This window comes from Ammospiza nelsoni, chromosome 2 (assembly GCF_027579445.1).
Source record: "Ammospiza nelsoni isolate bAmmNel1 chromosome 2, bAmmNel1.pri, whole genome shotgun sequence".
Classification (NCBI taxonomy): Eukaryota; Metazoa; Chordata; class Aves; order Passeriformes; family Passerellidae; genus Ammospiza; species Ammospiza nelsoni.
Genome location: NC_080634.1, coordinates 78119479 through 78143227, shown reverse-complemented (window position 1 = coordinate 78143227; position 23749 = coordinate 78119479). Strand labels below are relative to the sequence as shown.

Here is a 23749-nt window from a genome sequence, read left to right as displayed (position 1 = left end):
TGCTGGAGGAAAGGGCTGTGCCATCCAGGGCTCAGAGAGGCCTTGACAAGCTTGACAAGCAAGTCTGCGTGAACTCAATGAAATTCAGCAAGGCCAAGCACCAGGTTCTGCACCTGGATGGTGGCAGTGCCAGACACACCTACAGGCTGGCTGGAGAGGTGACTGACAGCAGCCCTGCAGGGAGGGACTTGGGGACGCTGGTTGATGAAAACCTCAACGTGAGCCAGTGGAACCCTGGCCTGCATGAGAAGCAGCGTGGCCAGCAGGGTGAGGGAAGGGATTCTGCCCCTGCACTCTGCTCTTCTGAGACCCTACCTGGAGTGCTGCCTCCAGCTCTGGTGTCCCCAGCATGAGAACATGGAATGACTGGAGCAAATCCAGAGGACCATGAAGTTCATAAGAAGATTGGAGCACCTTCCCTAAAAGAACAGGCTGAGTAAGCTGGGGCTGTTCAGCCTGGACAAGAGAAGGTTGCTTTGAGACCTCTTAAAAATCACAAGAAAATAGTAAAGGATTACTATTACACTGATTTTTCTCTGAATCAAAGTGAATCTTGAAGACAGTTAATCCTGTAATAAGCCATTAAAAAACTCAAATCAGGGTAGCCTCTTGAAGCATTAAAAGAAAATGTTTATCCTTCACATGGAACAGAGAAAGCACAGAGACACCAGGACTTTTGTAAGCAGTAAATGAAGTTGATTGCATATTTTCATCACTAAAACTTTCACTAGGACTAAGTAGTTAAGGTTTTGTTGCATACTTTTTCTTAAAATAACCAAGCTGCTCTAAGTGCATGATTTACTCTTCCTCAGGAGAACTCCTAAGGTAAGTGTCTGAGTCATACTGATGGGAAGAAAAAAGGGATTCTTAAAGCACAACAAGAAGAATGCTAATTAGTAATGCAGAGCCATTGTAATGACAATAGGAGAAATAATTTTAACACGGTCAGGAGAATCTTTTGCTGAAGCCTTGCAGATATGATTTTCTCCTTTGGTGAAGCCTGGCAGGATGGAGGCAGTAGGAGGGCCTTGAATCCTGCAGTATGAACACCCTGCATGCTGATCTGCCTTGCTACACAGTAGAGCTTATCAAATATGGAACGCACTCAGAGCAAAGCCACTTGTTCCCCGCTCTAAGCAGAGGGGTGGCTGTGGACAGAAACTCTTGGCTCCTTTTCACAGGCAGGGAGGCAGCCTCTGCTACTGCACAACTTCTGAAGTGTTTTCCACAATCTCCTGCCTAATAAAACATGGGGGTATGGTTGAGGTGAGTCTGATTTATCATTGAATAATTTGTAGGGAAAAAAAAAATAAAAATAGCCATGCAGTGTCAAACCTTCATGGATTGCATCTGATACACTGCTACACAGGCATTACACTGCATCACTAACTATAGCAGCAAAGCATTTATCAATTACTTTGGATTTCCACAAAAAAAGCTCAGATACAGCAATTACTATCATTAAAACAATTACCTGGATTTTTATTCTTCTGTTGTGCTGAATTACTTCTATAAGGATTGCCATATTGGCCCACAATCTTGCTAGATTTTCAGATTTAGTATCATCTATGTTTTTGTCTCAAGACAGAAGAAACTTAACTCTAAGGCTAATTGTGAAAGAAATTCTCCAAAAAACAAATGGGTAATGCCACTTTGCCATCTTGAACCTGTAATTAAGGCAGCTGTGAGAATGAGATGCACTTGCTTCCATAGAAATAATCTTTTTACAGCAGTTGATTCTGAAGCTGAATGAGGATACCAAGAGAAAGTGTGGTGTCCACTGATGTGGGCTCATTCCTCAGCTGATATTTTTGCTCGAGAAAAAGAGCACTTGAAGGGAAATAAATGACCAATTATAGGGAAAGCTAAGGTTAAGGAAAGTCAAAGAATCTCAAGATAGGAACAGGGACTTAAATACAGGTTAGTAAGAGAAAGAGGAGTAACAACAGTATTGCTAAAATTGGATGCCATTCCCTAAGATACAGGGGCTTTAAATTTTTGTAAGTGGGAATAATTTTTTCCATCTCGTCTGTTTCTGTGACAGAATGAACAGTGGGATGCCTGATTCTTATTGCTGTTAATTGGTATAGCTCCATGGAGAGAAGAATAATTTTGACTATATCTGTTGGGCCATGAGAGAGAAAATCCCCTTTTCCCCACTCCACAGAATCCATCAACTCCTCCCTGAGGCAATCTCCTTCCTCAGCAGTACAGTTCCTCTGCTCACGCTTTTTATCTTGCATTTGCCAACTTTACTTGAGACTGGTGCAAAGGAGATTATGATGGGTAACTGACAGGCAAAACATCAGAAGCAAGCTTTGCAAAATACACATTTTTAAAGTCAGTGTGGTGGGTTTGCTTTTAAATACCTCTTAAATATTTTATATAAATACCTGGAAGGTGCATTTTTTCATTACAGTGTTACAATTATAATATGATATTAAACACTGTCTTCCTTTCTCAGGCAAAATTCTGAGTTGCAGATGATCTGCTAGAATGAGATATGCAACATTTGGATTTTATCATGCAGTAATATAGGCAACAAAATACAAGAAACCTATAATAAAATGTTACACAAAAAGGACACACACTTTAAGGTGACAAACCAGGAAATGTATAATAAGCCATGTTTCATGCTGCTGCAGCTGTTTCACCTCCTACCAATTTTCACAGTCTATAAAATCTTGGAAAGCACCAGATGTTTAGGGGAAGTTGTCCTACTCTCCCTAGCTTTGAAAGTAGAGGCAAGATTTATTAGTGCTATATATATGTGATTTCAGTCCTGACTTCTATATTTATAAACTAGGTGAAACATGCAACGCATCCTGTTGTCAAACAGCTCATTTACTCTCCTCTGCTCCTCCTCACGTGCAGATCTTGCCTGTTGCTGGACCATTGCTGTAACTACAGAATAATATCAGGACATGCAGTCCAAACTACAGGATTTACTTAGTTACTGGCAAACATATCTGAGAGTTTTCTCCTAGTACCAACTTCTATCAAAACAACCTTGCAATGCACAGATTATGAACTAAGCAAAACTCTTTTGCAGTGCACAGATTATGAGCTAAGCAAAACTGTGTTGTGTATGAATATGCACTAACATTTGGGATTCCTGCCTAGGCAGAGACTGTTAATGCACAAAATTATCTTTTTTTTACTAGTGCATGGTTCCTAGTATTGGAACAGGGATAAAAACTGCTCATGCGTTATTTCCAATCTTTCATAGCTCAGCGGTGCTGTAAAATGCTGCTGTTCGTTTTAATTCAGTGAGTAGAAGTTTTGTTGTGTTTACCACTAAGGGAATTGCATGTGTTATTAGAAAGCCTCTGACAGCTGTCAGAGACAGAGACAACTTGCCTCATTTCAGTCTTTCATAAAGGAAGGACCCTCATCTTCAGCAAAGCTGTCAGAGGCCTGAAAAATGGGATAAAGCAGAATACCTTTTCCAAACACATGAAAATCTTTGTATCTCCTCTATTTTCTTCCCCATAAAGTTACAGAGGGAAAGTTTTTTAGTTAGAAGAAAGAGGAAATATGATTTGATGTTTTTGTACTGTATCCTGCCTTGTCATCACTGACCTGCAGGGATAATTGCATAGTAGCCTGCCTGACATGGTATTTAATAAATTAGCACTATGTTTTAGCATAACATACAAGCTTTCACGCAGTTTTTATTTTCTGAGAGCAAGAACAATCAAAACCAAAGAGAGATTGATGCAGACAAGGGCTTTGCAGCAAAGATTCTGAAAGTCTGCATCTGTAAGCATTCCACACTTTCCAACAGGTCTCACCATGCCCAGGACTCTCACAGAATTTAAAGCACCAGAAAAGGAAATCTTCTCTTCACAGCTCAAACCTTAACTTCCAGCTTTTGATTTAAACTGGTGCTTGTCTTAATAAAAACTCTGCTGTTTATTTTAGTTCAAATGTTTTGGGTTTCTTTTCGCAAAAGCCCAAGCCAATTATTAATTTTTTAAAGTCAGAATTAGTGACATTTCAGCACTTGCTTATCATTCAGTGACAAGGGAAGTAGCTTGCAATGTCCTTAACAGGTTAGAATTGTTTTCTCATTAGCTTCTACTTAGCTTCTAAATGATGTTTAGATTATCTTTTTTACTCCAGTAATCCCACAGGTATCCCTCCATACAGTACTGTTTGTGATGTCAACTCCTTTAACCAGCATGAGAGACTGGGAAGGCAAATGTATCAGCATCATTTGTTTAATATTGTTGTTTGCATGCTATTTTTATAGCATGCTCAATGCCCGTTTTCACTTTTCATACCCTGATTCATTTTTCATCCTGTTTTCTTCTCCCTATCCATCTTGCACTGCTGAGTAAAGCAAAAATCCATGAATGAGTCAGAGTCAAATTTTCAAAGTCACATTGGTCAGTGGGGTTTGAAATTAAGCAGAATGAGATTGCTTATGTTTTATCTTTCCAAAAATAGAAAATAAATTTCCTTTCTTCTGCAATAAAGAAAATAAATTTCCTTCCTTTCGACTGCAATAAAGAAAGTGCTCTCACTTTTTTTTCCAGCTGCATTTATTTTTCCGAAATCCAGTCTAGACTACGACACTCATTAGTGTCCAGGCTAACTAGCAGTTCCATTCCTTCCATATTATCATCAGCCTTGTCTAATTGTCATCCTATTCTATCACCAAAAGCAACTTAAAAGTAATATTTCTTGTTATATGTTATTCTTCTGGGAGGTTTTTTTCTGGTTGTGGGGTTTGGGCTTTTTTTTGTTGGTTGTTTTTTTGTTATGCTACAGGACAGATAAATGGCTCTTTAAGGGACAATTCTTTCTAATTCTTTGTCTATTTGAAAGAAGAATTATGTGAATAAATTGTGGGAGCAGTTTTTCTTAAATATATATTCTATGCTCCATTCTAACATGAGGTTGCATGTTTGGGACATTCTGTTCAGTACACTGGAAGGGAGACATTAGCGTATTTTAAGCAAGAATGAGCAATTAGTAGTTTCTCATATATGTAACTTTTATAGCTTTTTGACCATGTACTACCAGAATTAAGAACTGCAGCTGTTGTGATTTATGTTGACTGGACGTTATACAATGTTATTATCTTCTCAGCTTGCAAGAGCCTGGTTTTCAGTTGTAATACATACTATTTCTGCCAGGTTAAGCTTGTTATCAAATCCTCAACCAAATCTTTCTCAACATTTCAAATAGCATGTAATAATTCAGCTCAGGAGCTGTAACACCACGGCATTCCTTTGGAAATATGAAATGTGAAACGTGTCTGGCTTAGGGCATGGTGAGCAGTCATTCCTTACTGCAAGCCATGAAGTTCAATTAGAAAGCAAGCTGCATCTGCAGTTGCTTCATTCTGAATATTGACCAGCAGTGTCTTCTAACCTCACAGAACCCTGCAGAAATTTGATATTACCAGAGTTTCCTTGCACTAATATTGAAACTCTTCTTACCTATGAACAGATTCCACTCAGTATCCAAATCAGCCTGATTTGCTAGGCAGCCCTTCATTACATTGAGGCAATAGTTGTTGCAAGGTTTCACAGTGGGAAGTCCTCTGCAGTAAGGGCAGTACAACATCTTCATTAACGCCCGGATGCACCCTGGGGTGGGACTGACCTGCAGAGTTTAAGGCAGGGAAAGAAAAAGAAAAAGGAGGAAATCAATCTCCTGTTCTGTGAATCTCGGGGTGGCTGAGATTATGCCTCACAAGCAGTAAATGCAGAGGGGGCATTTTGTGAAAAGAGCTCAACCCTTAATAACACCCTCCTATAAAGCTAATCGATCCCTGCCAATTATCGTCATTTAGCACAGCAGCGACTTTCAGGAATGCAAAAATCAACACTCCCCTACGGACAGCAGTGCTTGCCTCCCCAGCCCTCCCACACAAAATCTCCTGGAAAGGCGAAGGAAAAACATCCAGGGAATCAGCTGGGTAGTTACTGACTGATCCTAGCATGGAGGATCCTGAGGAGGCTTCTCACTCTTCCTATGTAAGCTAGAACTGTCAGTCACACCAGCACTGGATTAAAATCTCCTCTTTATTAAAGCACAGTAAATCCAGGATAATCTTGATGGTTTCTATAAATTTATTCTGAACTTCACGATGACAAAGGGATATCATTCAATTTTCAGACAAAAATAACCTTCTTTCTTCTCAGACAAATGCATAAAGAGATCAGACAGGGTTTGTTTGGGGTTTTTCTTTTTTTTTGGTATGCTTTTGACATCTCAAGTGACAAAAAGCATTATAGACAATCTAATGCATTTCAATTTTCACTTTAGCATGGCACATACCAGCACGTGTGAACTTCTCTTCTGTCTTTAATTTTCTAATCTCAGACTTTAAAAGTCATATGTACAAGTGAAATATTCATTTTCAGGCCAGAGTTTGTAACATGGATTAAAATTGCACACTAGGTACTACTCACACTAGCATTTTGTCATGGTGCAGTGGAGCACAAGTATCTCATGCTGGACTGACAATCTAGAGCAATGACAAAGAGCTGCAGGTTCCTCGGCGATTTAAAAATTCCTGGACAGGACGTTGCAAAGCAATGCCACTCCTTTCACTCAGCCTGGGTGTTTATGAATAAATGCATCTCTACTGATATGAATTTGAAGGGATTAAATCTTTCCAAATTATGGTAACTTGTGCTGAAAACATGAATCTAACTTTGCACTACAGTGGTACAGACTGAGCTGATTGATGTCGCTCGTATTATCAGGATTGTACTAAAATTGGGTTTCTTTTCTTTTTCTTTGGAATTTGTTTCTCCCTTTTTGATGTTAAATCATTGATTTTTACAGAACTATACGGAACATAGTCTTTACACAGGACATTTTTAAATTAAAATGGTTCTGAGATATAGCACATGCTTCTGAATACGCTCAGAAGGGATTTTTGCTTTGCTTTCCTAGGGACTAACTTCTGCACTTTACTAGCAGAACACTGATGGTATGTGTAAGGTATATTTATCCATAATTTTTCTAATAGCTTTTGAACCATCAGCCAGTTTCAATCAAATTTAACAGAGCACTTCAAGTCTCAGAACATTAAGATCCTACATGTTTTTTCTTTTAAACAGACAGTTGAGAGGAAAAGAGGAGAAAGGTTCTATTATTGCCTTTATTGAGGAAAAGGGTGAAACATGAGGTCAGCTCCTCATAGATATCAAAGAATCCACATTGAAAATGATGTTATGAATGACCCATTGGTTAGAAAAAGCACAAGGGGAAACTTCCTCATTGAACACCTCATTGAACAGCAGAAAATCCAAATTCAAAAAAAGGTGGACTTTATTATTTTCACTGCTCAGAACTACTTTTTAGAGTCACTTATCCAACGTGCTGTATACCTCTAAACCTAGAACAGGCCAGTTTTTATAAAAATATTAGAACCATAGAAGGAAGAAAGCAGAATACTTATATTTACAGTCAAAAACAGAATCTTCAAATTTGCATTGAAATTGCTGCTTAAAGTCAGAGATATTTTCATTTGTGAGTACTGAGGGTTTTATCAGTTAGGTTCTTTTCATGCCTAAAGTTATGCTTCTTCCCTGTCCCAGTAGTCTTGTCAATGCCAAGTTATCAGCACCTAGTTGACCCCTAAATTCAGCTGGAATCCACATATTTTCCCATTCATACCTTCTCAAATCCACTTTGGTACTTGTGCTGACATATATCTATAAGATCATCTTATAAAAAAACTTCCTGTCAATCTAATTCTTGAAAAACAGGTCTAAAAGAGAGAAGACAGTCCCTGTCTTTATATTATATATTAACTTTCTTATTTTGTCTTTATAGAGAGCAGATACTATCAATATTTATGTGAGCCTTATTTTATAACAGGAGCAATCTGAGAGGAAACTAGTGATTGTGCTTTACTCTGCCAGAGATCCAGATCATGTCCCAGATCTGCTGGGACGGGACCCTAAAGGCCAGTTAGAGTATCTATTTGCACAGGCCCTGTGAATCTTAAAGTCTTGTCACATTACACAAGTCCTTTAACAGAGTACTTCTGGTCATGCTCCCCTGTGAAGAAGTCAGGATAACTTCCAACCACTCAAAAAGAATGAGCAGGACCCAGGTGTATCATATCTTGCCTGAGTGTCTTAATATATCAGACAAAACGGTGGCATCATTAACAGCATTTTACAAGAAAGCAAGGTGCCCTGCTTACGTTAGGAGTGAAGTAATACCTTTTTTAAGAGAAGCAGCCAAGAGGTGGGTCAAAGCAAAGAGCAGATGGAGAAGGTTTCTACAGAAGCCTCTGTCATGTTATTTATATCTGCATCTGACTTATCTTCGTCATCCTCTGACAAAGACTTGCACAAGCAAATCCTTGCTGATCAAGCTGGATGTTGCAGAACTTGGTTTCCAAGTGTGCTACACTGGTGATATAAAATGCAAGCACAGATGAATTGCTGTGCCTGCTGGCTTGCATTCACTTCCCTTACTGCTCACACCTTCTGCTCCAAGCTTGCCACATCCCATACTACCACATCGTATTGGCACTACACTCCCCTGGGTTCCACTTAGTGCCTGAGTGACTAAAATACACAATTATTATTTTGGGTGGTTATTTTTCAGCTCAAAGTGTTCTGAATAATAGGAGTCAGTAGTGCAGGCAGTGGGAGTAAGAGGAAGCTAAATATAGTGTTGTGTGTTTTGAAGTGAAACAGGAGGTTTCATAGGGCTTAGACTATGCTCTGCTCAGTGTTGAAAGAAGGGAGGGGGCCACAACAGGACAGGTTCATGCAGGTTTCTGGAGACAGTGTCTATCCTGCCTAAAGTGCATTGCGGGGGGAGAAAGGTGGAGAGGTCCAAAACACATCTGTGTAGAGGGCTAACAATTAAGCTGCGACTGAGGCATGGGATGAGTCCCCTTCTCAATCCTGCTCCATATTCGCTTGTCACTTAGCAGTACTGGTGTGGCTTTAGGTAATCCAAACTGTGGCTCAGAGAAATATTACCAATAGCACAGCTACTTCAGGAGTCTGAGGGCTAAAAGTTAAATGCTGTATTATAGCAGTAAAGTGCTTTTCTGAACCTAGTCTTCAGTGAGCAACCAGATTTCAGCTCTGAGATTCAGTTGTTTTTTCTGTACCTTTGTTTTCAAAGAATACAGTTAGATCTTTTTCTTCCCTCAAAAAAGATAACTTATCTCTTGTGCAAAAAATAGTCAAATTTTGGTCTAAGTTTCTGATATCTTGGTAAGAACCAAAATATAAAAAGAATCCAACTTAGAGTGTCAGTATTTCAGAAAGCTATGAACTCCTGAAATCTGGAGATTATCACAAAGTTGATTTTGAACCACCTTCTTGCTGCTGGAAAATGCTATGAAATGCATTTTGAAAGCCCATTTCTCATTTCCATCTTAAAAGAAAATAATATTCAGAGCCTCTCACACTTAAGTACTTTTCTGCAGACCAGCCAAAAAGCAGATATTAATTACATTCAGAGGTATTCAAAACCTCAAAACCTGCGTTTCCTGAGAAGAGGTGTTTCTCAGCTCAGGAGTTTCAATATTTATTTTCTGTAGGTAACATTTTTGCATGGGTACAACTTTGGGGTTTTTTTCTTTTTTTGTCTTTTCAAACACACTGCAATTGGCTCTACAATAATCGCAGCAGAGAAATTTGCATAGACTTCAAAGTCTAGAAATAACTGGTTCATACGTAAATCATATAAATCAGCTGGATCACACTGAATGACATAACTGGGGAAACTGCTGTAGAGGAGTCATTCACTACTGCAGGCTGTCTCCCTGACTGAGTAGGACAGCTTCATTTTAGCATAAGTGTACGTGGAATGCATCACATCAGAAAAGTGCCTTTCTGAGCTTTGATTGAGCCTAGTAGCTTCAGGACATGTTACATTACTGCATTTTGTAACATTTTCTGACAGCTTCAGCTTTACCTAAATGCATGTTTTTGCATACATGCAAAACCCCCCAAAAGCAATATTCTTAAGGGCTTCATTACTGAACACTTGTTTTCCCCCTTCAGAAAGTCTAGGAGGAATATTATTTCATCTGCAAGACAGATTTTGCAATGGTGAACTTGCAAATATAAATAATTGAGGAGAGAACTTATTTGGGTAAAACGCAGGAAGTTTTACTCTCTTGTAACACTGCATTTGCAGACTGCTTTGTAATGTATTTGACCTGTTTTTATAATCAAAATCCTTGGCTTTGTCAAGCATACAAATATAAATCTTTTTTTCTGATACAAAAAATCAGAGAAACTTATTAAACAACTGGTCATCTTTAGAAGGATCAAATATGTTGAGACATGGTTTCGCTTTTATTTGTAGGAGATTTCTTACCAGAGTAGTTGGTATATGTTGTCTGGTAATAAGGTAGGGGTGTTCTTCCAAAGTTATACTGAATGTACCTAAACTCACAGAGTAAGTCCATACACCATACTTAGGTCCAAACTCTGTCATTTCTTGGCATAAAATAAAATGTGCCAAATATGAGCAAAATGAATCACTGCTGAGATCACATCAGGGAACACACATACTTCCTACGTCTCCTGTGCACCCAAAGGAACTCCTCCCATTTGAAACCACGGAGTCACTCCTTAACACGAAGACCTTGTGGGGGAAACTGCTGGGATGGACCAGCCAATCTAGCCAATTGGCCATGAAAATAGATACTCTTTAAAAATGCCTTTTTGAAGGAGAAGACAATTAGATTTTATTCTTCACAAGCTTTACAAATGCATTTACATTCAAGCTGCTGGATTAAAACTGGAAATTTCTACTTCTTTCCCATTTGGTGTTCAAGATGAAGGTGAGGTATATTCCTGCAATCCCATGTAAACGGTCTGTAAGTGGAGAGAATTTTGAAAGGAATCATTGTCTAACACCTAAGTGTTGGCTAAATCACCCAGCTTTCCTCTCAGCAAGCTGATGTATGTCCAGAAAAGGAATGGTGCTCACTGTCTGAGAAACCGAGGTACTGGCATCCTTAAATTATTTTTGAATCTCTGTATAGTCCATCCACTTAATGACAGAAAAATGAGTAATTTTCCCAAGCATTATTTTATTCATGGCCTAATTATCTCAAGGGTTTATATAAGACTAGAGTCACAGAATCATAGAATATGTTGAGTTGGAAAGGGCCTGTCAGGATCATTGAGTCCAACTCCTGGCCCTGCACAGCACCATCCTCAAGAGTCACACCTGAGAGCATTGTCCAAAAGCTTCTTGAGCTCTGTCAGGCTGGTGCTGTGAGCACTGCCCTGGGGAGCTGTTCCAGTGCCCAGACACCCTCTGGGGGCAGAACCTTTTTCTAATACCCAACCCAAACCTCCCCTGACACAGCTCCAGGCCATTCCCTCAGTCCTGTCACCGGTCACCACAGAGAAGAGATCAGTGTCTGCCCCTCCCCTTCCCCTCATGAGGAAGCTGTAACTGCAATGGGGTCTCCCCTCAGTCTCCTCCTGGCTGAAAACACCAAGTGGCCTCAGCTGCTCCTCACATGGCTTCCCCTCTAAGCCCTTCACGATCCCTGCACAATGAAATGCTTATGTATGAGGCCAGGCCAGAGTTTTAACTTGCAAACATTAGAATGTCTTGACTAACTTCAAGAAGTCTCCTTACATTCTTTTACCAGAAAGTTAATCTGTAGAGAACTCCATGGTACAATTCTAGGGATTCCTGTCCCAAAATTCTCCACAGTTTAATTCTAGCATTACTATCAAATATTCTATTTAAAGATCAAAGGGGACATAAGGATTAGTTGTTCATGCTTGTGATTTCAGAAGAAAAGGAAAAAGAAAAACCTTTAATTAAGAACTGCATTCAATGTGCTAGTACTGAGGAAATTTCTCCTAAGCACAAAACCTGTAATTTCTGACCACCCATTATAACAATGATGTAGCCAGGATCAGACCAAGATATATCACAAAGCACACGTTACAGGGCACACAAGATTATTAGAATACTTTGGATCACACATCCTAAGAGCTTTTTCTTTAATTTCATCTTTAATTAACTTCAGGACAATGACTAAACTTCAGTGCAATCAGTGACTATTTTTTTCCCATATATCTTTGACATTTTCTTCTCCACATGTTACAATTACTCCCTATTGATTTTTTTGTTGTTTGTTTTTATTACTGGGAAAAGCATGTAAAGCTTAGCTGGTAATGATGGTTTAGTTCCTTTTACTCTTTCTTTTCTTCAGAGAAGACCTGCTCACTGTTGGATCCAAGTAATTAAATTTTCTTTTTGTCCATATTTTGTCTGTTTTAATGAACACTGTGTTATTTCTGATTTAATTTAACAGTCAAAGTATCAAGAAAGTTCTTTTCAGTGGATTTCAGCTGAAATTATGTCTGTATGTATCCAATTATAACTACATAGAAATATTAATAAGATTTTGAATGCTCTATTGAAGTACTTCTCATTGCTTCAGACTGGCTCATAGAAGCTAAGCTCAGTTCACTGCTTTCACAGATAGCATAATCTGATATAGAAATAGAAGTATTGCATCAGCCATACCTAGTTAGGAATTTATGTTGTAGAAGGTAAATTTGAGAATATTTGCTAAGTCTAGTCTAATACTAACCTCCTAAAGACAAAAATAGCTATCCTTTTAACAATTTCATCCCAGTTGACTGAAAGCTAGAAGAGCTGGTTTAAGTACTGCAGCTTTGTACTAGTACCTATGACATTGTGCTTGAATTATATCAAACTGAAAATAACAAACTGCAGCCCTTTAAGCAGCTGCAAAATCCCCCAAATCCTGGGATAGTACATCTTATTAATATGATGACACAAAACATGGTCATTTTAATTTTAATATATTAATATCCCACAAAATATTTTTCTAGCAAATGCATAATGTACATATAGTACATCTTGTACTATACATTATACATTTTATAGCAAATGTATAATGCATAGTAAAAGATGTTCATTAAATAATTAGAAAAAAAATAGGTCAATATAGTTGAACCCTAGATAAGTTTTATAATGTAACAATAAAAAAATGACACATTTACTACCTGATAACAAACCATGCAGCGCTAATAAAGAAGAGGAGATTTTAGCCATTGTTCTTGTCCAACTCAGATGTCCTTTGCCAGTATTCATGACTTTGAAATAATGAGAAACATGGCAACTATTTTTCTTTCTAAGAAAAATATTAATGTACCTATTAAAATTTGACGTATTTTTCTTACTTATTTTGTCATCTCAGTTGTGTTCCAGTACCTGCATAATTCTGGAAGGTGCACAAATTTAGCAGATGAGAAACCATACAATATTACAAAGAATAAAGAAATTCCTTTATAAAGGATTTTAAGTATATAAACCCCTAAAAGTTATGCATCAGAATTTTTGAGCACTGCCTATGGGCATCACTCTTATCTATAATTTGTCTAGGTTATCACAACATGTAATTGTCAAAGTGGCCATATGAAAATAGTGGCTGGAAGAGATTGCAGCAGGAGGTTGAACATCAAATAATCAGTAACTTTTGGAGAGGTGAGTTGTGGAATTTCACAATTTCCCTACAGAAGTCAAGAGCAAAAAAAAGGCAAGGACAAAATGTTCAGATGTTTACTTGGGTGAGACTGAAGCTCTATTTACAGAGAAAAATAATAGTCTCCCCTATTTTTAGGAAACTAGGAAAATTACTTATCAGATGATCTGAATACAGAAAATCTAAATTTAGAAAGCCACTTGAAAAGCAGCAGTCACAAGATATTTTGTGTAAAGCTTATTTTTTAATCTCTTGATTCACTTCTGAATGACACTTTAAAGAATTTTTTTACAAAATAAAATGTTTGAACACTCAGATATAAATATTAAAGTGTTCTTAAATCCTGTTTTACCTGTCAGAAACATAATTAAATTCAAACAAACTTGGTGGAAGTGAAAATTTATTTGACTTACAAACATGCAAGCTGAGAAAATACTCCAGGATACAAGGATTTACATCCCATGAGATATCACTGAGCTGAAAAATCTGCCCTGCAATTTTTGTGGAAGAATATTTATCTTTCTCATCTGTTTTTAGAGTAATCCCACATAAAACAGAATTTGAGGTGCAGATTCCATCTGTTACTTTCCTACAATTTTGAGGACAACACTAAAGTGAAAAATCTCTGAAAAAATTTCTTCCATCCACTCCCAGAGGATGAAAAGTTTTCCAGTACACAGAAACAAAGAAGGAATCTCACAGCTGTTAGGCTTTCAAATCCCATAATTTCTTCTGGAACATAAACTTTAGGACACTCTCTTAATAAAAAGTAGCTACTCTGCTTTCTTCTCAGAGCAAAAAAATCTAAACTGCCTCTCACTTAAAAGAGAGTGGGCTCATTTCTTTCTGATTCGTGCTCCCTGTGAGGAAAAAAAAAAAAACCTGCTGTAGAGAAGTAGGTTAAGTATTACCCAGGTACAAATCATAAATAGAAAGGGAAGTCCTTGATAATCTGGAAATCAAACCCCCAGATAAGCAGAAGGAAAAGCTCTGAAAGAAAGAGAACTGTCACGGCAGGAGATAATGATCAAATCGTGCACTTAGACGTTTTGTGCAGCAGTATCTGGATAAGAAAGTGATGTGAAGAATGGTCAAAGTCATCCTACTTGCAACACCCACGAAGTTTGAAATGCAGACTATGTACCTGAGAGCATTCTTGCTGATTGCCTATGATTCACCATGCCAACCAAAAAAGCACCTGCAAAGAAAAAAGCAGTTCTCTCATAGAGAGAGAAAGTAAGGCAAAACTGCTCTGATCACTCACAAGCACTCACAAGCACCTCTCCTTCACTGTCTACTGATGTGTGAATTCTTTCACTGACATAAAAAGGGCATGAATCAGAGTGGGGGAAAGGGCTGTGGGATGTCTTACTTGTGCAGTGTCAGCAACAACACACTCATGAGAAAGAAATAAATGCATACATAATATTGGCAGTCTTGGTTGATGACAAGTTATGCAATAATTCGAGGTGACAAGCAACAACAGATTGACCCAACTTGTTCCTGCTCCTTCCTGCTCTAAGAAACATGGAGTCAAGATGGAAAAGACACTTTAAAGTCTATATTAAGGTGGTCACTAAATAGTAAGGTGATCACTATTGGAATTAGTTCACAATGGCAATCTCCTAGAAACAGCAAGTAAGGATTTGTAGATTCCTTCCAGCTGTTTTCCTGTGTAATTGGTGAATTGTCTGGGCTGCATATTCACAGTGACAAAAGGTAGGAACTGGGTAGATCAGTACTAAAAGGAGGGTATTTTTACAAGAGAAAAAAATAAAATTGTAGGAGTAATGAAGCAGGAAAGTCCAAGTTTGATGGCTTTGCCTACTTGTTAAGCCTCATCATATTCCTATATTGAACATTTTTCAGGTAAATTCAAATGGTAAAATTTCATTACTAGCCTGGAGAAAAGAGTCTAAGGAATATCCACAGAAATTGAACAAGATTTTTCAAGTTGCTCATGTTCTTGGTCCTTCTCCATGAAAATCAAAAGATCAAATAAAGACTGCTGGGTTTTGAAAGCAAACATTCACTCTGATTATTCCCAATAGGCTGGTCACACTGTGTCAGAGACAGGTTACGTACAGCACAGTCACCAAGGCACTAAGGAATGGGAAGCCTGCTTTAAAGAGGGACTGTTTTCCAAAGACCCTGCAGCCCAGTACAAAGCAAGATGTTAATTTTCTGGGACCGAATAGAATATAATTTTTTGCTTATTCTCCTTTTTAATGTCATGATGTGAATTAAGCACAAGATGGACCACAACAGACAGGACAGTATAACAAATTCTGTGCAAATCATATGCAAGTACAGAAATATTTACAGATATGCAGAAATATTTAATGATTTTTTTGCGTTCTAAAGGGAAGAAGGATGTCAGATCTTGAAGGTATCCCAGCAAGGATCTAGTCAGTTACCTTGCTAGCTACCAATAATCAATCACAAAGTCTTGGGAATATATTCAGTGTAGCACAGAGGCAGAGCAATACTTTAAAAATAGTTCACAACCTATTTATAGGATCCATAAATGCCCACTTCATTACGTGGGCCCAAGCCATGTGAGATCACCCTACAGCTCCATGTTAACATTTCCTCCTTATGGTCTTTCTAATATTCTTGTTAGGTTTTCAGAGAGCTACTTGTAAATATAAGTACCATACAAATATTTAGCAGATGCTCAAGTGCACCTTGGGATGATGACTATGGTCTGGAATGACCTGTGTATGGGATGTGTGCTCCCATTTCTGCTGAGTATCACACTTGCAGTTTTTAGAACTGCATAGCTGAGAGTAAATCTTCATCTCATAATTTTATTTTCTTTTATTTCCCTTTTAATCCCTTCCTCATAACTCCTTACCCATAGACACGAAACATAAAAACAGAGGGATCCTCCCTAGTGTCTGTGTGTCCTACTTCCAAGACAATACAACAGAAACACAGGGAGGTGATTAAAACAAGAGTAGTTTGGAGAAAAAATCCTTGTTCCTATGAACAAGGATTCTTCTCAGAATTTTGTCTCTGAGTTGCACACTAGAGAAAAACATGGTCCAAAGTACTAGTACTGGATGACTACATGATAGGAAGTATATAATTTCCCAGAGAATGTTCTACATATTAAAACAAACTATTTGTGTGTAAAAGATTCAGCTTTCCTCTTTCTTCATGCTCAGATTCACACAAACATAAGAAAACCTGAAATCATGTATGAAAAAACTAAAATTAGACACATTGTCTTTTCCCTGATAGAAGTAGGGTGAACTGCAGCAGCAAATTGCTTTTATGATACCTTGTATTATAATAATATACTTTGGGTACTGTAATTTTTGGGAAATAATTCCAATGGAAAGTAAGGACATTGTGGCATCGGTTTGAATGAAGCAAGTACCAAATAAAAGACAATTTTTCAAGTTTAAGCTGCTATTTATGCAGGAAGTAGATCAAAACCTAATGTTTGCATTATGCCTGCAGGAAGTAGATCAAAATCTAATGTATTAAAATATATCTGACAATCAGATTTACTTTTTCTTTTATTTAGAGATGGAATGTATGTGAAATTTGCTATTAAATCTTCATTTAACTTACCCTGAATTTTAGGTTGATGTACAAACCAGAAAGAGTGTCTACAACCATATGGAAATATTTTTAATATCCTGTTCCTCGTATTTTCTCAGCAGGTAAGATGTTATTTAGATTACTTTCTCCTTTACCCAAAACTGAGCAAGAAAAGTCATTTTGTGTAGGGCTGACTAGTGTCTAAGAGGCAGCAGATCTATAAATTAGAAAAATAAAAGAAGATATTAAGAAGGTAAACAATATAGCCTAAAATTATTTTCTTTTGCTCAGAAATTTTGCCAGAATAATTTAAACCCCAGCAATTTCAGTTATCTCTATGAACTACTGTAATTGTATTGATTTACAGTTCTTACTTTCTCAGGTGAAGAAATCATTCTTTTATGTGTCATCTTTTAGATCTGTCAACAGCCTTTGGAAGTGCTGATCCTATATCATCCTCAGTGGGCAGAAGTGCTCTGCAGAATGCACTGAAGCCCTGTCCCAGATGCACACTTCCCAGCTGTTGGCTAAGATCAAGTGCATCATCTTTTCTTATCACTTTATTATCTGATACATCCCCAGCTTACAGATTTTATATTAAATGGATTTGGAAGACATGGGAAGGAGCAATCATTTCCTCCATCCACTCCATGCATCAGCCCAAAAGTGCAGTGCTTCCAGCTATTGTGGTCACAGTGTGACTGCGTGTGAGGATGGGATATCTGTGCATAAAACCACCCTGTGGGCTTTCATCTTTTTTTAGGTGGACCCTAGATCTGTCATGATTTCACAGATCATCTGGTAATGCAGTCAGTGGCCACAATACCAGGCCTCGACTGAGGGCCTGATGCAGCCACTGCAGTGATGCTCTCCATGGAGAGCTACAGAAATTTCAGCCTGAGAGACAGTGCAAAAGGGGGAAGGCTTGTACCTGGAACTACCCTTGCCCCTGCTGGTGTCATTCTTCCCAGCTGACTATCACAGTCTTTCTAAAAAAAATAATTAGGGCAGTCTTGATTGTACTGTTGACTGCACTGGCCCTTAACATACCTGCAACTAGACCAAGGAAAGGATTTGTGTAATTCTCCCTCAGCAAACCAAGTTCTCCTTTAAGAAAGTGAAAGAAGCTCTACAGCTTGTAAAATAAGATGTCAGTCCTTGCTGGATGAAAAAAAACCCATTCATCTTGGACCTCAAAAGACCACTCAGATTGGACTGAATAACAATTTGACCCATGTCTCTAAGTGAAAAATGACTGAATTTATTGCTGGCTAAGTCAGAAAACCCAGTAAAAGGAAAATATATCTAATGCTTTTTAATGGCTACCTGGCAGTAAATTTGTATTTAAGCTGTTCCATTGCCATTTGTCTTTATTTGATTAAGCCACCTGATTTATTAAACATGCTGGAATACAATTTATGTACAGCAATATAATCCACCTAGTGGTCTGGTTTCCAGAACCACAGGGATAAACACTCTCAAACCATAAAGGCACTCTCAGTGCCAGATATCCATTTATAATGCCTGCAGAATGATGTCTCATCCTTATCATCTCCGGTATGGATGAACTGTCAGCTACTCTACCACAACCCCTTTCCAAACCTTTTAAAAGTAAGGAAAGTCTGTCGTGTCCAAAACACAAAGGTATTTCACAAGGTGGGAGAGCTGCAATATTATTCAGTGCAGCAACATTATTCACCTTCAGTGAAGAAAACAACAGGAATACCACTGTGAAATCAGCACTGTTTTAAAGACAGCTTTGGCAAATAATGTTGGAACAAAAATGTACAAAACAATGTTGCAAAAATGTTCCCTTGTACAAGATGACTCCAGGAAGTGGATTCTTACTATAATCAGCCCTTTACACCCATATATCTCATTCCTATATCTCATTCCCATTCCTATATCTTGTTCTACCTATTATACTCTTGTCTGGCTGTGTGGACACACAAAATGGTGAGATCAGTGACTTTGCTGCTGCTAGAGATGGAACAAAAATACTGCTGGGCACCTATTACAACGAGAAAGAGTTCAAGAAATGAAAAAAAAAAGACAAAAGAAAACACACTTAGCCAAGACTGAAATCTGAAGCACAGGAATCAGCCTCTCTTCCCGCTCCTCTCTCTCACCCTACAGTTGTCAAGGCCACTGAAAGACAAGCTGAACCAGAAAAATTTGACTATAGCTGGATTTCTTCATTCAGAGGAAAAGCGCTAACAAAAGGCTTTACATGTTATCATTCCAATTAAAATCTATATATTCCCTGTGTAGTAGTTGAAAATGTGAAAATTTTAACACCATGACTTATGAACATAGGTGCACAAGAGACAAAAGAAATTTCTTCACTATTATGGACTTTAACATAATGATCTTGCTATATTATCATTTAATGGCTAATCACATGCTACTGAACGAGCAAACAAACCCCTTATGCACTGTATTTTATTTGTCTATTTTCTGAATGCCTAAATACCAAGTGACAATTTGAGATGGTTATTAATGGAAGCTATTTCATTAATTACTCATCTAAGAAGTTGATTTTTCTCTTTCTCTCTCATAAGAGAAGTTTAAAAATGAGAAAAATGTTCCAAAGAGAAAAGTCTACAATATAAGCTAAGTAAGAGTTAGATATCTGACTTGGAGTACAGCACAATCTTGCAGAGACTGGGTTTGTTTTGTTACATGTTTATCTTTTGTGATCTATAAAAGATCTAGGTTTATATTATTTTATTTTAAAAGAAAAAAATGCAGTGTATAAAAGAAAAAAGGAGTTGTGGATATGAAGCTTTTTAAAATATGGTGGGATACAATGAAAAGAAAATTTAATTCTGCAGATTGATTTTACTCATTGCTTGATTGAAACTAAAAAAGTTAATTTTACTCACTTTATCTGATTAATTGTAATTATCAGTTGGTCAAGGGAAGAGATTGTTCTGCTATAGTCTTAGTTGGTGCAGCCTCTCGTGAAAATCCTGCGTGGAGTTTTGGGCACCAGAATAAAAGAAATATATAGAGCTATTAGAGGGTGTCCACAGGAGGTGTCACAAAGATGGTGAGGGGCCTGGAGGGGAAGCCATGTGAGGAGCAGCTGAGGCCACTTGGTGTTTTCAGCCAGGAGGAGACTGAGGGGAGACCCCATTGCAGTTACAGCTTCCTCATGAGGGGAAGAGGAGGGGCAGACACTGATCTCTTCTCTGTGGTGACCGGTGACAGGACTGAGGGAATGGCCTGGAGCTGTGTCAGGGGAGGTTTGGGTTGGGTATTAGAAAAAGGTTCTGCCCCCAGAGGGTGTTTGGGCACTGGAACAGCTCCCCCGGGCAGTGCTCACAGCACCAGCCTGACAGAGCTCAAGAGGTGTTTGGAAAACTCTCTCAGGCACATGGTGTGATTCCTGAAGTGGTCCTATATGAGACCACAAGCTGTGTCCTTGTGGGTCACTTTCAACTCAATATTCTATGATTCTAAATCTCTCACCAACTTTTTATGAAACTTTATTCCACTGAGCTGAGATTTGTTTCCTCAAAAAGACTATTTATTTAAGATTCTTGTTCTGAGCAGGACTGTGTTTTCACTGTATTATACAAGCACAGAAGTAAATACTTCCCTGTTCTAAAAATGACAAACATAATCCTGTGAATTCTTCCCATTTTTACATGCTGCTTTTCAAACAGTAGCATTACAATGACAACCAGTTACATTTTCATGGCATCATAAGGTTGGAAAAAATGTCTAAGAGTCCAACTATTAACACAGAACCATTGCAATTATTTTTCTCAATTGCTGGGTTTTCAAATCTGTGTAATTTGATAAAAATGTGGGGCTTAGTCCAAAAGACAAATTAAACCTGAATTAATTACGAGTTTTATTACCACACATTTTCCAAACAGATCTGATTCAGAATCAATCAAATATAAATATTTGATATTGATAATTAATAATATAAAATAGGAAAACAGTGCAATTTTGACTGTTTAGTGAATGTTGCTGCTATTCTGTGAATGCTTGAGCTTTCCCATATAGATTTCTATAGCAAAGCCTTGCTGTTGTATCATAAGTCCCAATAAAGCAATTACTAGGTTCTTCTAGGTCCCAGTTAAGTTACTTCTTTTAGTATGAACAGTAAGTTTAGTTGTCTTCAAGAGATAGTGAAAGAAACTATTTTAAAATAGTCAAGAAGAAAAGGAAAACCATTCAAACACTGACTTTTTAAAAACAAATTTAGAGAAATTTTGCTTTCACAGTTTTCAGAGGCTTCTGTAGCCAGATTTATTTAATATCAGAAACTGTTCTGAACAGAAGAATTGAAACATTGGGAAAATGACAGCATGTGAAGTACAATAAATGAAAATTTTGTGGAGTGCTTATATTCATTCTCTACTTATTTATGGGCACAAAAGAAAAGTGAAGATGGAGCTGCAGACATCAAAATCAAGTGCAGTCTATTCTAGGAACCATTTATAGTGTAAGTAAAAACATAATTAAATAATGACTTCATTTCAGCAGGATCCCATGATAAGAATCAATAGTCAGGCCACTGATCTTGCATTAATTTGGCCTTACATTGTCACTAAATCTTGTCACAGCCACACTTTCATGGCACTCTGAATTAACCTCGACTATAACCTTCCCTTTAAAATAGAAGGGTTTTTTACCCTCCCCTTTCCAAAGACTTCAATGGCTGCTTCCTGGGATTAATGGTATTCAACAGAATTCATATATACAAAACATAATATTCCATTTTAAAAGGTGTAACAGATGTAACAAGCCTTGCCCAAAAGTATCTTCCACACAAAACCTTTAAATGAAACTCTTACATGTTTAACTTTCAGCCTTTGCTGAAAAACAATTTCCTTTTACTTTAAGCCTTGTATATTCCTTGGAAGTAAATACTGCATTTTGATTGCAGTCATAAATCCAAAAAAGTACTATTAGGAAAAAAAACATACAGAGACACAGAGAAAATAAACAGAACACGACTAACATGCTGCAATATTACTTTCAAACTTGTGGCCCTCCTGGTGATGTGTATTTTTTTAATGTGCAAAGAACCTTCTGATCTTCTCCCAGTCAACGATCAGCACCTGTAATACAATTTCTTTTGCTTAGCTTGTATTTGCTGCCTGAGACTTTCTGCTCTTGCAAATACAAAAGGCTTCCTACTCCTTACAACTCTTTACAGATTTTCTAAAAAATGAAATGCTTCAGAAAATTTTGTGGATACTATTTTATAGCTTTAAAAACCATATGAATGCAAGCATAAAGCAGCTCCCTGTTCAAATGATACAGTAGGATTTAAGGAGAGACATCATTTTCACTTCAGAGTTTGTTAGGAAATGTGAAGCTGCAATGAATCCTTACCATTCTGGAAATAAAAAAATGTGCTCTTTCAATCTTGTCTAAAGATTTCATATTATGTAATTTCTTCTCTGGTGATACTTCATTAAATTGTGCAGAAAACTCATTGACTCTGAAAAAGTCAATACAATAACTGGATCTTTTCATAGAAAGAATCAGTTTCAGATTCTTTGCTTTCCTGGAGGCTTAAAAGCATCTGGCTTTTGAAGCTCAGTATGTCCTTGTTCCGATATCCAAGGAAGGTCTTATCCTGCATTTCTTTTCATGCTCACCTGTAGCCTGATGCCAGAACTGTTCTCTCAGATACTGGATTGTTTTCTGCCTTTGTGTAAGCAATGGCATAGCCAGCTGACTACCAAAAAGGTGCCTTAGTGTTCAGACTCAACTTTGTCCCTGAAGCTCAGCATTCAGACTCTGAAGGCAGTAGCAACAGAATAGAGACAAAAAGAAATTGGAGATCTTTGTACTAATTGCTCTTTTATGGTCCTGTATCTACATGTTGTGAAACATGGAAGTGCAAAACCTGTTGATGTAATTTTTCACATCATAATATCCATCTCAAGGAACTCATGAGTTTTTTCAATGGCTTGGTTTGGATGGGATCATCTGTTTGCAAAGTCCCTGCCATGGGCAGGACACCTTCCACTACACCGGGTTGTTTAAAGCCCCACCCAGGCTTGCCTTGAACATTTTCAGTGATGCTGCACCCAGAAGTTCTCTGGCAAACTCTCTGTTCCAGTGACTCACCACCCCTACAGTTCTTCCTTAGGTGCAATCTAAACCTACCCTTTTTCAGTTTAAAGCCAATTCCCTTCTGCTATAACAGGCCCTTGGATAAAGACCCTTTCCAGCTTTTCTGTGAGTCCCTTTTCAGTTCTGGAAGGCAGCCCTAAGTTCTCTTGGAGCCTTCTCTCCTCTGGAGTAAGCAACCTCAACTCTCTCAGCCTGCTCTCATATGGGAGGTGCTCCAGCCCTGTGATCATCTACCTGGCCCTCCTCGGGACTTGCTTGAGCAGATCCACATCCTTCCTGTGTTAGGACCCCCAAAACTGGACACAGCACTCCAGGTGGGGCCTCACAGGAGCAGAGTAGAGGGGGAAAATTACCTCCCTTTATCTGCTGATCTCTTGTCTGTGGTGAGAAGTGACAGAACCTCAGGAAATGACATTAAACTCTGTTAGGGGAGGTTTAGGTTGGATATTAGAAAAAGATTTTTCATTCTATTCTATTCAGAGTGTGCTTGGCTTTCTGGGCTGTGAATGCACATGGCTGGCTCATGTTGATCTTCTTATCCACAAACACTCTGTGCTGTACTCAGCAGGGCTGCTCTTGATCCATTCTCTGCCT

The 23749-nt window shown here is 38.1% G+C and overlaps 1 protein-coding gene and 1 non-coding gene across 2 annotated transcripts in view; one reads left to right on the top strand and one right to left on the bottom strand.

The window, feature by feature from the left end:
• GPC6 (glypican 6) overlaps window positions 1–23749 on the bottom strand; it is a 723435-nt gene that overhangs the window by 191597 nt on the left and 508089 nt on the right. Inside the window, exon 4 of the mRNA XM_059466017.1 lies at window positions 5451–5616. Within this exon, the coding sequence (XP_059322000.1) occupies window positions 5451–5616 (166 nt within the window). The remainder of the gene's footprint in view (window positions 1–5450; window positions 5617–23749) is intronic.
• On the top strand, window positions 17556–17744 carry LOC132070435 (U2 spliceosomal RNA). The gene has a single exon (XR_009417998.1). It is a non-coding gene; the product is annotated as a U2 spliceosomal RNA (small nuclear RNA).